This window comes from Biomphalaria glabrata, chromosome 3, assembly GCF_947242115.1.
Source record: "Biomphalaria glabrata chromosome 3, xgBioGlab47.1, whole genome shotgun sequence".
NCBI classification, from domain to species: Eukaryota; Metazoa; Mollusca; class Gastropoda; family Planorbidae; genus Biomphalaria; species Biomphalaria glabrata.
In genome coordinates this window covers 22812962-22826549 of record NC_074713.1, presented here as the reverse complement: position 1 = coordinate 22826549, position 13588 = coordinate 22812962, and the positions used below count along the sequence as shown (strand labels likewise).

Below are 13588 nucleotides of genomic sequence, written 5' to 3'. Positions count from 1 at the left end.
AGCCGTTCCTTTGGTTGCTGAACCGTTCCTTTGGTTGCTGAGCCGTTCCTTTGGTTGCTGAGCCGTTCCTTTGGTTGCTTGAACTTTGATTAAAAAAAAAGTCCATTGCTAAAACCAAACCTCAACGTTGACCAATAATGTGCCGTTAAATGGATTGACCTAGCCATCTCGGGGAGGCCTGTATATTTTGTGATTTAGACTTACCTAACTTCGTCTCTCGCACTCCCTGTATTCTAAGTGTTCGCCTCATTCTCCGCCGGTATTTAAACATTCCTGGCAATGCTCAGAGTAACGTTACCTAGCAGACGACAGTTATTCGCCTACAATAATTTCAGAGATATACTCTGATAATCAACTTAGAAGATGGACATGTTCTTTTCTACTCAAACAGTTTTTATAGTCTCACGGAGCTCTCCCGTTAAAAACAAAAAATAGATTAAATCATTAAAATTTATCGTTCAGTTTTTAAATGTTTCTAAATATCTGCACCATGAAATCCACACATAATTTATAATACGTTTTGGATTTAGCGATTGTGTGTACTATGTATGCATAACTGAATTTTTTTTTTTAAAGTGAATGTCTTTCTCTAAAAGCTGTATATATCCCTGCGTTTTAGCAGTGAAGTGTTTATTTTGTGTTTTATGAAAAAATTCTGTCGATGACATTTCATTTCGTTGAACTAAATGGACAATTTTTTGTGGGAGTTAAATTCAATTTGGTTCATTCAGTGAATTCAGAGACACGTCATAGGAAAAAATATTTTTTTTTTTGAGATTTAAAATTGTATTTTCTCTGACCACTAGATCACAACAATCGTTTTGTGCGTAAAAATTGATTGACAGCAGCTAATTACACGTATATCTTTTTGTTGGATATATCAGTTTTCTTTTGTTCTGTTTGGATATCGTCAGGAAAAAAATTGTTCCTCCTGGACATTTGCTCTAACTCTCGAAATGGCTCTTGTCCATGGGTGATCGTAGCCTCGCCCAGAGCACACCGGCCACAATGAGAGGCGGGGTACTAGAGCCACTCGAGCCGGTCGACCGGGACAACTGCATGCCGCTACAGGCGGTCATCGTCAGAAACGGCAAGATATTCGTGGACAGCATCGATAGCCTGGACCACGGCGTCAATGACGAGAATCGGAGGCTGGATGCCGAGGTCGTCGACGGAGGCCTTGACGACGACGACGTCTGTGAGAACCATGGGCCAAGCGCAGAGGTTAACGGGAGCATTGGAGGACGAGAGGAGGGCATCAGCGACGAGAACCGGAGAATGGAGGAGGAGATTGACCGCCTGACTGGGGGAAACGATGATGACGACGACATTGATAGTTGCAAGTTCTCCCAGGAAGCCTTCGACTCGTTCATGAGTGCCAGTGAAGAGAACGAGGACGAACTGGGAGACATCATGATCTACAACCAGCTGGCCAACGGCAAGGAAACGGGCATTGGCGGCAGCATTTCGGTTAGGCAAGCGTATCAGAGGCGCGGCCAGCAGAATCACATCCATCAGTTCGAGCAGTATGACTATCACCCTCACCAGCATTATCACGATAATCACGATGCGGAGGCCACCAGCGGCCCCTTTTACAACGGTGGCTTCTCGTTTCATGAAGAAGGCAACTCCAGCGTGGCCGACCTTCACTCCATCTACCTCCGGCACGGCCCTCCGGTCCACCTCATGTACGACGTTCGGAACATTTCCACCTACGAGACGAACGGTCATGAGTTGGGGGAGAGCGTTGACCCCAGCGCCAGGAATAGCAAGGCGGCTTGCCGTCGCAGAGACAGTTTAAACCTGGAAGAATACTCGACCTTCGACGAGGACGTGGAGCGCCTGCTGAGTGAAGACTTAGACTGCTCGTGGCGTTATGTCCCTTTATACCCGGAAACTTATTATAGGTAAGTATACTCTGTCGTCATATCCGAGCATGAGAAGTAAAGTAACCACAGGTGTTTAATGTTTACCTTTTGAAAACATTTAGTTTTTTCCCGTTTAAATTTAAGAGAAGTGTGTCTTTATGTGTTCTCCGCACCTTCAGACTCATTTTTTTTAAATGGTAGTGCTTATCAGTCACTTTAATCAGGCTTTATACAAGTTAATGGTCCATATATTAAAGACCATTTCCAATAGAATGAGAAATCACATGATAATAGCTACACATCCTTCTTTTTCTTGGTCTATCACGTGATGTATTCTCCCATTGCTGGTTGGTTGGATGGCTTTATTTCCTGTATATTTGTAAAGAACAAAGGCTCGTTCGTCTATCTGCTAAGCACCTATCCAGCCATCGAATGTGAGCTCTGGTAGTGCTTTAAGTTTTGTTTACCACAAATAATGTTGGCGAGACTGAACATGAACGGAATTTGGATGAAAGCGAGATAAACAGATTTTCTTTGTCTAAATCACGTTCATCTGTCCTGTCACTATTGAAGATCAATGTTTCTCTTTGATAACCCTATACCTATCAATCTTCAAGTTCACGATATACTTCTATTTCTCTGTAGTAAAGGGAGGATGTCATTCTAAGCATCGACATCACTAATCGGCACCCCAGGTATACAGAGTAACCGGTGTCAAAATGTGATCCCAGATCTCTCCCTCTTAAAGTACAAGGTGCATAACCTTTTCGCTACCTACTGTATCTCGCTACATCCAAGAGCATTCACAAGTGTAAGAACAAAACAATCAGTTCTTCTTTTCTCTGAAGTTTTTCTCGTTCTTTCTAGAAGTATTTATCATTTCCTGGCACAAAGTGATGAATGAATCTGTAAAAGCGAGAAGCCGTCGAGGTTTGAAACTTAATAGGTTTGGACAGGTGGCTTTTCTAGAAGGAAGCAAAAACAACAAATTGTTAAAAACACAAACTTTTGATCGTAATTTAATGTGTGCGTTTATTTCCCGACAGCCTCACCTTCAGCATACCTCAGGAGTTCGGGAAACGATAGTTGTTAAAAAAAAAGGGGGGGTGGGAATATATTTAGTTTGTATGCCGAGATAAACGCTCATGCGTTTTCTAATTCATCATTGGCTAGACATATCTCTGGGCTCGACAATCTCTGTGGCGAGCCGGGCTTACATTCCTGGTATTTCAATATCTGGATTCGCGTATCACCTCGCTCCTAAGTTTGCGTATCTCTTTGCTCATACATCTCTGGACTCATGTATCATTAGGCTCATTGTATCTCTGGAGTCATGTGTCACTGGATTCACGTATCTCTGGACTCACGTATTACTGGGCTCGCATATCTCTGGACTCGTGTATCACTGGGCTCGCGTATCTCTGGACTCATTTATCACTGGACTCGCGTATCTCTGAACTCATGTATCATTGGCTCGCTTATCTCTGGACTCATGTTTCACTGGGCTCGCGTATCTCTGGACTCATGTATTACTGGGATCACGTATTTTTAGACTCATGTATCACTGGGCTCGCGTATCTCTAGACTCGTGTATCATTGGCTCGCGTATCTCTGGACTCATGTATTACTGGGATCACGTATTTTTAGACTCATGTTTCACTGGGCTCGCGTATCATTGGCTCGCTTATCTCTGGACTCATGTATCACTGGGCTCGCGTATCTCTGGACTCATGTATTACTGGGCTCGCGTATCTCTGGACTCATGTATCACTGGGCTCGCGTATCTCTGGACTCATGTATCACTGGGCTCGCGTATCTCTGGACTCATGTATTACTGGGCTCAAGTATCTTTAGACTCATGTATCACTGGGATCACGTATCTCTGGACTCGTGTAACACTTGCTCACATATCTCTGAACACATGTATCTGTGGACTCGCGTATCTCTGGTCAGGTATCTTTGGGGTCCCATATGTCTTGGGCGTGCCAAATGCTGGACTCTCGTTTCTTTGGGGATCGTCATTGGTTACAAGAACTATAAAAACCATCTCATGATGATCGATAGTTGTCATAGAACGAAACAAAACACTACAAACCAACCAATCGATATGTTATTAACATGCAACTTTCAGAATCCATTGAGATGAAATAAAATGAGGCTGTTTCCTCATCCTGTGCCAAGTCATGACAGATACATCACATATACCTTTGTTCTAAAGGGGTCATGTCTCTTTTTAGTTTCCTCATCCTGTGCCAAGCCATGACAGATACATCACATATACCTGTGTTCTGAAGGGGTCATGTCTCTTTGTAGTTTCTGAATCCTGTGCCAAGTCATGACAGATACATCACATATACCTGTGTTCTAAAGGGGTCATGTCTCTTTGTAGTTTCTGAATCCTGTGCCAAGTCATGACAGATACATCACATATACTCATGTATCACTGGGATCACGTATCTCTGGACTCGTGTAACACTTGCTCACATATCTCTGAACACATGTATCTGTGGACTCGCGTATCTCTGGTCAGGTATCTTTGGGGTCCCATATGTCTTGGGCGTGCCAAATGCTGGACTCTCGTTTCTTTGGGGATCGTCATTGGTTACAAGAACTATAAAAACCATCTCATGATGATCGATAGTTGTCATAGAACGAAACAAAACACTACAAACCAACCAATCGATATGTTATTAACATGCAACTTTCAGAATCCATTGAGATGAAATAAAATGAGGCTGTTTCCTCATCCTGTGCCAAGTCATGACAGATACATCACATATACCTTTGTTCTAAAGGGGTCATGTCTCTTTTTAGTTTCCTCATCCTGTGCCAAGCCATGACAGATACATCACATATACCTGTGTTCTGAAGGGGTCATGTCTCTTTGTAGTTTCTGAATCCTGTGCCAAGTCATGACAGATACATCACATATACCTGTGTTCTGAAGGGGTCATGTCTCTTTGTAATTTCTGAATCCTGTCGCTTGATAGGTGCTGGGCTGACAAGCAAGGTGGATCATATGGTATTTCTCCTTCCCCCACCCCTCCCAATTCTTTGTAAGTCAAAGAGAAGAAAAGGCGTGGGAAAACCCTTAGAATGCTATGAATGAAAGCCAGAAGCTGGCTATTCAGTATACAGTAGAGGTACGCCTAAGCGTGCCTTGTTGAGAGCTAGGATTGATATGAGTAAGCCCCCCCCCCCCCTTATATCGGAAGGTAGATAATGGAGCGCGATCTCACCGCTGGTCCCCAATACCAGGTAAGAATTCTTTTTTTTTTTTCAAAGCTAAATGTTAGAGCGACCTGTACTGACTCGGGTCTTACCCTCCCCCTTCGCGCCCTATGGAATACCCCAGACACAGCACGAGGGAAAAAAATGCTCCCAGATGTTCCACTTTTTTGCGCCGCTCGTGCTTACAGACCACCCTTAATTCGTGTGGACATTCGAACACGTACATGTCATGGTGGCACGGCTGGCTAGACCACTGTTCACTAAGAGCGATAGTTTCAGCCTTTTCAGTATATGAAAGCCTGGCTCTATACGTACTGTTTGAGAGGACTCGACTGACGGGAAATAGAATATACACAGGGGATAACTATTTAACTAACATAGCATTCATCAAACATGAAAGCGTCTTTCTAAATGATTATGGATAAAAAAAATCTAATTAAATAGTTTCCTTAATTTAGTTCGTGTTTGTCCTTCTATAATCTATATTTAGGAGACTTCCAACCTGGTGGGCTCACGGTGCACTAGACTTCAGAGCTTTGTTTTATTTCGCTGTTTTCTGTTTCATTTTGTAGTTACATTTCGACTTCCCGCTGTTATTCCACTGAGAATCGCGCACGAGCGAACAAAACGTCTGCTAGTTCTAGCTTACTTCAGAGTAACGGGCCCTGAAGTTGTTTGTATGACGCAGCATACGGCGATGTGCACTTTGCATAGGAACGAACTAGATCCAGTAGTAACTAAACATTTGAAAGTTTAGAAAACAAACGTTTAGGCTGCAGGGTACATTTATGACCCCTCACCCTTCCCCCAACAGACATACACGCACAGTTCTGTCTGAACAGAGAATTGAGGTGCAGCAGGGTGCAGAGAATAAAGAAAGAAGTCTAAGCTTGAACGTGTGCAGCTCTAACCCACATTGTAGCTCCAAACTCAAATGACAATGAATGGTTACTGGTTGGCACAATACACTTTCTCTCCTCTCTCTACATCTGTCTGTCTGTCAGTCTTAGACAGGCCTACGATTTTACAAAAACTTACAAAATAATACATGTTGTACGTTTTAGACTGTACACTTTGTATAGAAAAGTAATGATGCCATTCATTAAAATGAAACAGACTATTTAAAACGAACAGACCATTTCAACAGCCCATTAGCAGCTAGACTGAAAAAGAAATGTAGTTCTACTGAGCGTAGATAAGATTAATGTTTACATCATATGGGTGAAAAACAAAACAGTACGACAGAAAATATAAAATATATGTTTCAGAAAGGCTCGTTCAAAAGTAACACACGCAGCACTCGGTATTTACCTTCCTTCCTTCTCACTTGGACACGTTCACTTCAATACTGACCTGTCTGGTACTCGCCCCCCCCCAACCCGCATAGTTCTCTTCAAACTTCCAGACACAGACACTAGTTTCTCTTCATTATTTCTATAACAACTACATTATACATTATCAATACAAAGTGGCATAAAGTTATGCAATGAAATCCTAATTTGCTCAAACCAATAAATAAATAAATCTACAACCAAAGAATGTTTTCCTTTCAAATGTAAACTACTATTACGTGAACACAATAGTGCTGTAGTGTGTGGGGGTGGGGGGTGGAAGAGGCAGTAAGTAAACATTAGAAAAATATCTCGCGATTCCTTGAACTCGTTAGTTCCTGTAGTTTTTTCCCCTCCATCTCACTCGAGGGTGGGGCGAGTACACCGACAAGTCAAGCGAAAGGGGAAAACAAATCTCGAAGTGCCACTTGTTGCAGACCGGATGTGGTTCTCGTGCCCCGAGCATGAAGTGTTTATCTACTTAACTGAACGTCTAAGAAAGGGGATGGGGTGGACGGTACAGAGTGAAAACTTGAATCCTCAGGTGAATGTTTTGTGTGTCGATGATAGCTCTCCTGGTTGTTGATTGACCTGGTTTGACTTGGTCCTGCAGTTAGTCCATTTGTATAGGGTTACAATGTTTTTGGTTTTACAACAATAAAACAAATTTAAAGTTTAAAGTAAAAATACATATTGCTATGCCTTGGCTATTTAGTCTTTTACGATATAGATTTCGATTTGCACTTTAAGCACGAGAACTGACATTCCACAATTTTTTGTTTGAACAACAAGAATACAACAAAAATACAAGAATACAACAGAAATACAAGAATTTAGTAATACAATACAACTAGAAAACAACAGGGTTACGTTTGTATTTACTAGTCCTACTACTGGGTTTGTCCCCTCTCTCTCAGTATACTACTTGGCCCTCTCCCTGTTACATCATCTTTTAGAACTCGTTTGAAGTCACTGCCAACTTTCATCGCACCAACACTCGGTGCATCTTAGCATTCCCCCCCCTCACCCCCTGTTTGCTACTCAAGTTCTTTACGTCGCCCCGACGGTGCAGCGGCCCCCAAAAGAAGCCTCTCTCGTCTTTGTAGCTCCCTGCAGCGTTGTATTTCCCTGGCACTCAACTCTTCGCGTGAACAGCTGGCCGGAAGAAGACGTTACTGGAAGGTTTTCTCTTTTTTTTCCCCGTTCGACAAGTTGCAGGTGACGCAATCTGTTCTGGAAATGAAAAGCGTCCGAAATGGTAGCTTGACAAAACTGTCAAACACAGAGACGGCTGGGTCAATGACTTCCTAGATTCGCTCTTCCTGTGTTTCTTAGATGTGTCAAAAGAAGAAAGTTTTCAGTAACCACAACACTGGCTAGATAGTCGAGATCCATAGAGCTAGATCTCTTTTTGTTTTTAAATCATAGTCTAACGCTAACTTTCAATAGTCGAACTTAGTTGTGTTTTTTTTAAATAGTTCTTATGCATTCTAGTTTTTTCATACTTCTACTTTCTCCACTGAATGTATCATGTAACGCTAGGATACGTCGCAATACAATAAGGAATAGATTTAGTAAATCTTGATAAATATTCAACTTTTTTTCCCTTGTGTTTTCTTTTTAAACTTTTATTCTTAGATCACACATTCTTCCTGTCTGTGGAAGTTGGTAGTTGGTCAAAACTAAACAAAAATTGAATCCTTTATTTCATGATGAAGTTTCCCACATAGTAGTCTGGCTGGTCGCGCTAATAACGTTAACAGTGTGTGTTCGATTCCCAGACTGGTCAATTATTTCTTTCTATTTATTTTTCAATTCCAAATAAAACATAAATGTTTAGTAAACTACATTATTTGAATTTAAAGTAGGAATAGATTTTTTTTGAGCCTTTTTAGACCTTTAGTAGACCTACTACTCACTGACATTGTTTTAGTCTCTGAGAGTCTTTGGCATTCTGTGGTTAATTTGTGACTTTGCCACCGCCTCGCGCGCCAGTCTAATTAATGTAATTGTCCCAAGGCACCCCGACCAAATGTCCAGGTCCTTGGATCGTTCTCCCATTTGTATCCCACAGGGGCGTTTCGGGTTTACTCGGCCTGTCCTGGAGTGTTTGGAAAGGCGTGCGTCGTTATCTGTCAACGCTCAATGCATGCCACAACAAAAGGAGAGAGGTGGGGTGCTGGGGAGCTCTGAGTGAAATAGAAATATTCTTGACGTCGGAACTAAATACTGACATGAGTGTAAAAGTAGGTCTACATTGTGAAATTAAAAATGTTGCCTATAGTTAACTCTTTCTCTCCGTAATTATTTACCACATACTGGTGGAATCAACGCTGGTATCGTCAGTTAGGAGAGAAGGAGTTAAGTGAGGGTTCATTTAAATTGTTCAGCTAGCTTGTTGTAAGATAGTTTTTTTTTAAATATTTTTTTTTGAAGTCTAAATTGTATTACCTACTATCCTTATGCTCTAGAATATGAACAAAGAAACTTGGAGTAGGCCCGATCTCTAGCAATCACAATCTGTTTTTGGAAATAATAGCAACAAAAGTTTTAATTATCAATCTCCTGCATGTACTTTTAATGTAAACAAATTTAACACGCGTCGAGAATATATTATTAACACTATGCTACGATCGTGGGGAAAATTTGTCAGTGAACGATTTGTCGTGAACCAACTGTCGGTGAACAAGTTGTCTGTAAGCCAGTTGTCGGTGAGCAATGTGTTGGGTGAACGAAATGTCAGTGAACGATTTGTTGTGGAACCGTGTGTGTGTGTGTAATTAAAAGGTTTAGCTTGTAATAATTTGATGTATTGCATAGATACGACTTAGTCGCCATGAATTCAGATAGCACTGGTTTCTGGTGTAGTGACCTTGACATCAAGATAGTGAAAGAATTGAGAGTTATTGTTCAGGAGGAACAACTGATAGGAAACGTCTGACAGTCCCAGAAGAATATCTGGGTTTTATGGGGAAGCGTAATCCTACTTTTTATGATTCAATATAAATCAATGTGACTGAGTCACGTGCGGAGATAAGTCTTTTGTCTTGTACTTGTGTGTCTAAAGCCTTATGTTGTCATAAATTACAACTAGTGATTCTTGCAGTGTTCACAAGTAGTTTGAATTATCTGTATTGGATAATACAAACTATTAGTTTATTGCTTTTGCCTCCTCTCCTTTAAAAAACAACAACTAGCACATGTGTTTCTCTTAAAACGCTCACTCACGAAAGTGAGTTTATTTCTTTTATTGCGATTTAATTCTCGGTTTTAACGTTCCTCGTCATTCTGTGAAGTTTTTAACCATGTTGCACAGTTTGCACACTTTTATGTCCAATTCCTGTGGTTTTATGGTGCGGCGTCGTGCAAGAGATGGGACATATGGGTATGACCTCAGGCCTGTGGGTATGACATATATATTTAGAAATGACAGCTATAATGAAATGACCGATTTAATATACGAAATGACAACACAGATCTGCAGACAGCGTAAATTACAAATAGTTCCCTTTGTACATGTTGCGTTTTATGGGACATCTTTAAGTAAATTGTGAATCTCTTTAATTTTTGCTTGTGGTGACATTGGATACAATTCATATGATTTAGTATTCACCAAATTGGCAATAACCTCTATTATACGTAATCAACAAAGTGTGTTTTTTTTTTTATTTTACAAAGAAGACTTATTGCTGTCAAAATGAGTTCATACTGCTTCAAGGCTGTTCTTGCTAATTTTAAACACAGAGGGAAAACAAAGGTCTCCAGTAGTTATCGATCTTATTTAGCTTTTTTTTTCATGACCTTTTTTTTTTGTTTTGTTTGTTTGTTGAAGACAAAGTCTTGATTTAAGGTTCAGGATGTAAAAAAAAACCTTCTGATCATCTCAGAAACATAAATCACGAGACATTGGTCGGGCCTCGTTCAGAATTCACGTCTGAAGATCTGGCAGAAGTAATCCCAGCGTCCTTAGCTGTTGATTCATTTGACTCCCCTTTTTTGATTACGGAGCTCTTCAGTGTCATCCTATAGGAAAAAAAAGCGGTAAAAAAGTTTGCGGGTTGCATAATGAATCAGATCGTGAGGTTGAATACTTTTCTGGAATCTAAGGGGGAAATGTAATAACACTGGCCCTTCTCCACCGCCCACCCCCTTGAACAAAAAAGTGTTTGTCGCTCATGAAACTGTCTGTTCTTCGTGATGTTCACTATGTGTAACCACTTTGAAGCAGCCTTTGATTGTCAGACGATACACACGCAGTGTCTACATTCGGTTAGACACTGACCTAAACAAAACAAGTCACTTCTTACAAGGAAACTGTTTTGATTGGTTACAACGATATCTAAATGTGTATGTCTTGGAGAGTTCCATGGGAGCACAGAAAGTGTCCATTTCCCTCATATTGTTTATTCGTCAACACTTTCCATTCAAACAACACTCTTGTAATTCTCACAACCTCGTTTTCATAATCTAGTTGTAGTCTCTGTATTTATAATGTACTTTTGTAGGTTAGAGACATTGGAAAGAGTCAAGCGACTAGTTTTTGTCGTTATGACACAGTGTTCAATAAAATTATTTTATAGTTTAACATCTCTTCCCATCTGCAATACTTAGCCATACATCAGATTCCTAGCCTAAAAAAAAAAAGTCAATATCTGACCAGTTCCTCTCGGTCACCTAATGTTAAATGTGCAACAGAAATTTCATTTTGAATATCACACAAACAATCGCTCCGTTATGTCACCCTCCCCCGTCCCCTCGGTCCCTTTCAAGAAAGTGTCATGTGAATTGCAGCTCAACATTTTGTTGAAGGACCTACAGTTCAGCATGACTCACCGTTTTTTTACTGTCGTGGAGAGATGCAGCTCACCATAAAATGACCCTGTGCAGCTGTTGAAAGGTCCGGTGGAGGAGGTGGATGGTTGTTCAGATCCCAATAATTGACTGGGCCTCGCTGGACTGGTCAGTTTGATGGACGACCAGGAGAACATCGAAAAGGCGGCTTGCTAATGACTCGCCAATTTATAAGGTGCGGGCTGGGAAGCGCTGGTACACTGATTAGCAGGTTTGGGAACAGTGTATTTGTGGGTGCTGTAGGGGGCTGATTTTTAATCTTACTTCATGTCGCCTTAATCACTAAATGATTATTTTCAATCATGAACATTAATATTATAATCGTATGATTAATGTGCTTTAGATTGTACACCTTTCTAAGATTTTTTGTGTGTGCTGGATAAGTGATGATGATGATGATAAACTTGATAACTGCTATTAGAGCTGTACACAATGGAAGCCAGGGTTTAAATTTGTAGTTTCATCTCATGGGTCCACTTGCAATTTTTATACGGAGTTCTCTATAATCAGATTTCTCTTTAAGCGACTTCCGGTGTTCATCAAGCACTACTGTTGTACTGTGCATTACTCACAAGCTCGATAGAGCGAAGTCTTGTTTTCATTCCCATTCATTTCCCTTGGACACTGTTTGCGTGATGGCAAAAAGACACGACTGGTTATTCCTGAAGTTAGCTTTAACTAAATGGCGTATATGTCTATTGTTACCACGATTTCCAAGGCGCACAGCACAATCTGCTTACTCTACACTCATCTGCTTTCAACCGACCACCTGTTACATGATAGATCTGTTTCTTCCTCTACCCTTGATTCTGTTCTGGTTAGGGTTGATCTCTGTCTCTGACGTGCATCGAATTCATTACACCACTACAAGGTCTTGAGTTGTGTGTGGGGCGTTGGCGATTGTTGTTGGAATTGATATTCCGTCTCTGGTTCTAGTTTTGGTGGACCTGGGAAGACGCCGGAGATGATACACTTGTCAATTATTGGCAACATTCTCCTACTAGTGGCGTTTGCTTCACTGATGGGAAGGGGAGGGTAAGGAGCTCGATAGCTCGTGTGTGTGTGTGTGTAAAGTCGGCTGTATAGACCTGGACTTTCGCCAACTGTTTTGAGAGTCCTGTGAGGACTTTGGTGTAAATCCGAGATAAAAAAAGAGGATCTAATGTTCTAGATATTAATATAGATTTAGATCTGTACAACATCTATTATAATTATTCTCATTAGTATTATTAGTAGTTCAATGTTAATAGGCCTAGCAGGCACATTCCTCGTCCCATATGCTAGGACAAATTTGTACAAATACTCCTTCTTCCCTAGTGCTATTAGAGCATGGAATGGGTTGCCTGAGCTAGCCAGGAAAACCAGTGACTTGGCAGAATTTAAGTCATTGGTTAATATGCATGACTAAATGCATGACGCGTAGGACGTAATCATCTTCTTTTTTGAAGTAACGTCTGTATCTTCTATATTATAAAGTAGAATGTGTGGTGTATGTATGTATGTATGTTACTTATAGACATCAAAACCGCTTGACCAATCTTGATAAAACTAGGCAGGAATGTTCCTTGGGTACCAACTTAGACCGTAGTGTATGTATTGTAGCCCTAAAACAAACTTAAGACCCTAAAAAAAAATGAAGTTGTCCGACTCTATTACAGCTATAGTATTTTATGGATCTAGGCCATGTCTACAATGTTGACATGAGAAAAGATAGAAAGGATTTAGACCTAGATCTAATTTTAAGAAATACACTTTGCGCAGATAGTTTTTTACTTTGACACATGAAAATGCAAAAGAAGATCCATTGATTTCATTATATAATTAAATTAACCTTCAATTTTGTGTTTCAAAAGCATTTTTACATAAATTAGTTCCTGATATCTGTGACTACAGATTTCCTGACGAACATTCTTTCATTAGACAATACCGTAATGAATCGCGTACTAAAAATTAATTCGTTTAATTGTTAGCGGCCCCCGTAAGGGGAAAAAGCCGCTATTAGGTTTGTGCAAAATGTCCGTCTGTCCGTCTGTCACACTCAGATCTCGAAAACTAGAAGAGATATGAAAAATATTATTTCATCATTAAATCCGGCTTGAAAAGTTTAGGTGCAACGGCTACTTTTGGTTTTCTAAAAGCAAACCGTTTAATTTATAAAATTAATTATGCAAGCGATTTTTTCATAAAAATACACCAATTCTAAAACAATTACGTAAATGTAAGGGAGGCAATGTTACAATATGCTAACAAAGATGGACAATTTTTGTGTATTTTCAGTATCACTAAGTCAAATATATTTTTAAAATG

At 40.4% G+C, this 13588-nt stretch overlaps 1 protein-coding gene across 11 annotated transcripts in view; it reads left to right on the top strand.

Annotated features, from left to right (window-relative positions):
- Nucleotides 1–13588, top strand: part of LOC106056868 (serine/threonine-protein phosphatase 4 regulatory subunit 4-like) — a 115344-nt gene that overhangs the window by 36665 nt on the left and 65091 nt on the right. For 5 of the 11 annotated variants that reach the window (XM_056024018.1, XM_056024020.1, XM_056024019.1 and 2 more), the window contains exon 2: nucleotides 620–1907. The exons of 2 other annotated variants lie outside the window; for them this stretch is intronic. In XM_056024018.1, the coding sequence (XP_055879993.1) occupies nucleotides 970–1907 (938 nt within the window). In that variant the 5' untranslated portion in view covers nucleotides 620–969. Of the gene's footprint in view, nucleotides 1–576; nucleotides 1908–13588 lie in introns of all 11 variants that reach the window. 4 more of the 11 variants (XM_056024017.1, XM_056024016.1, XM_013213773.2 and 1 more) reach the window with 3 other exon arrangements.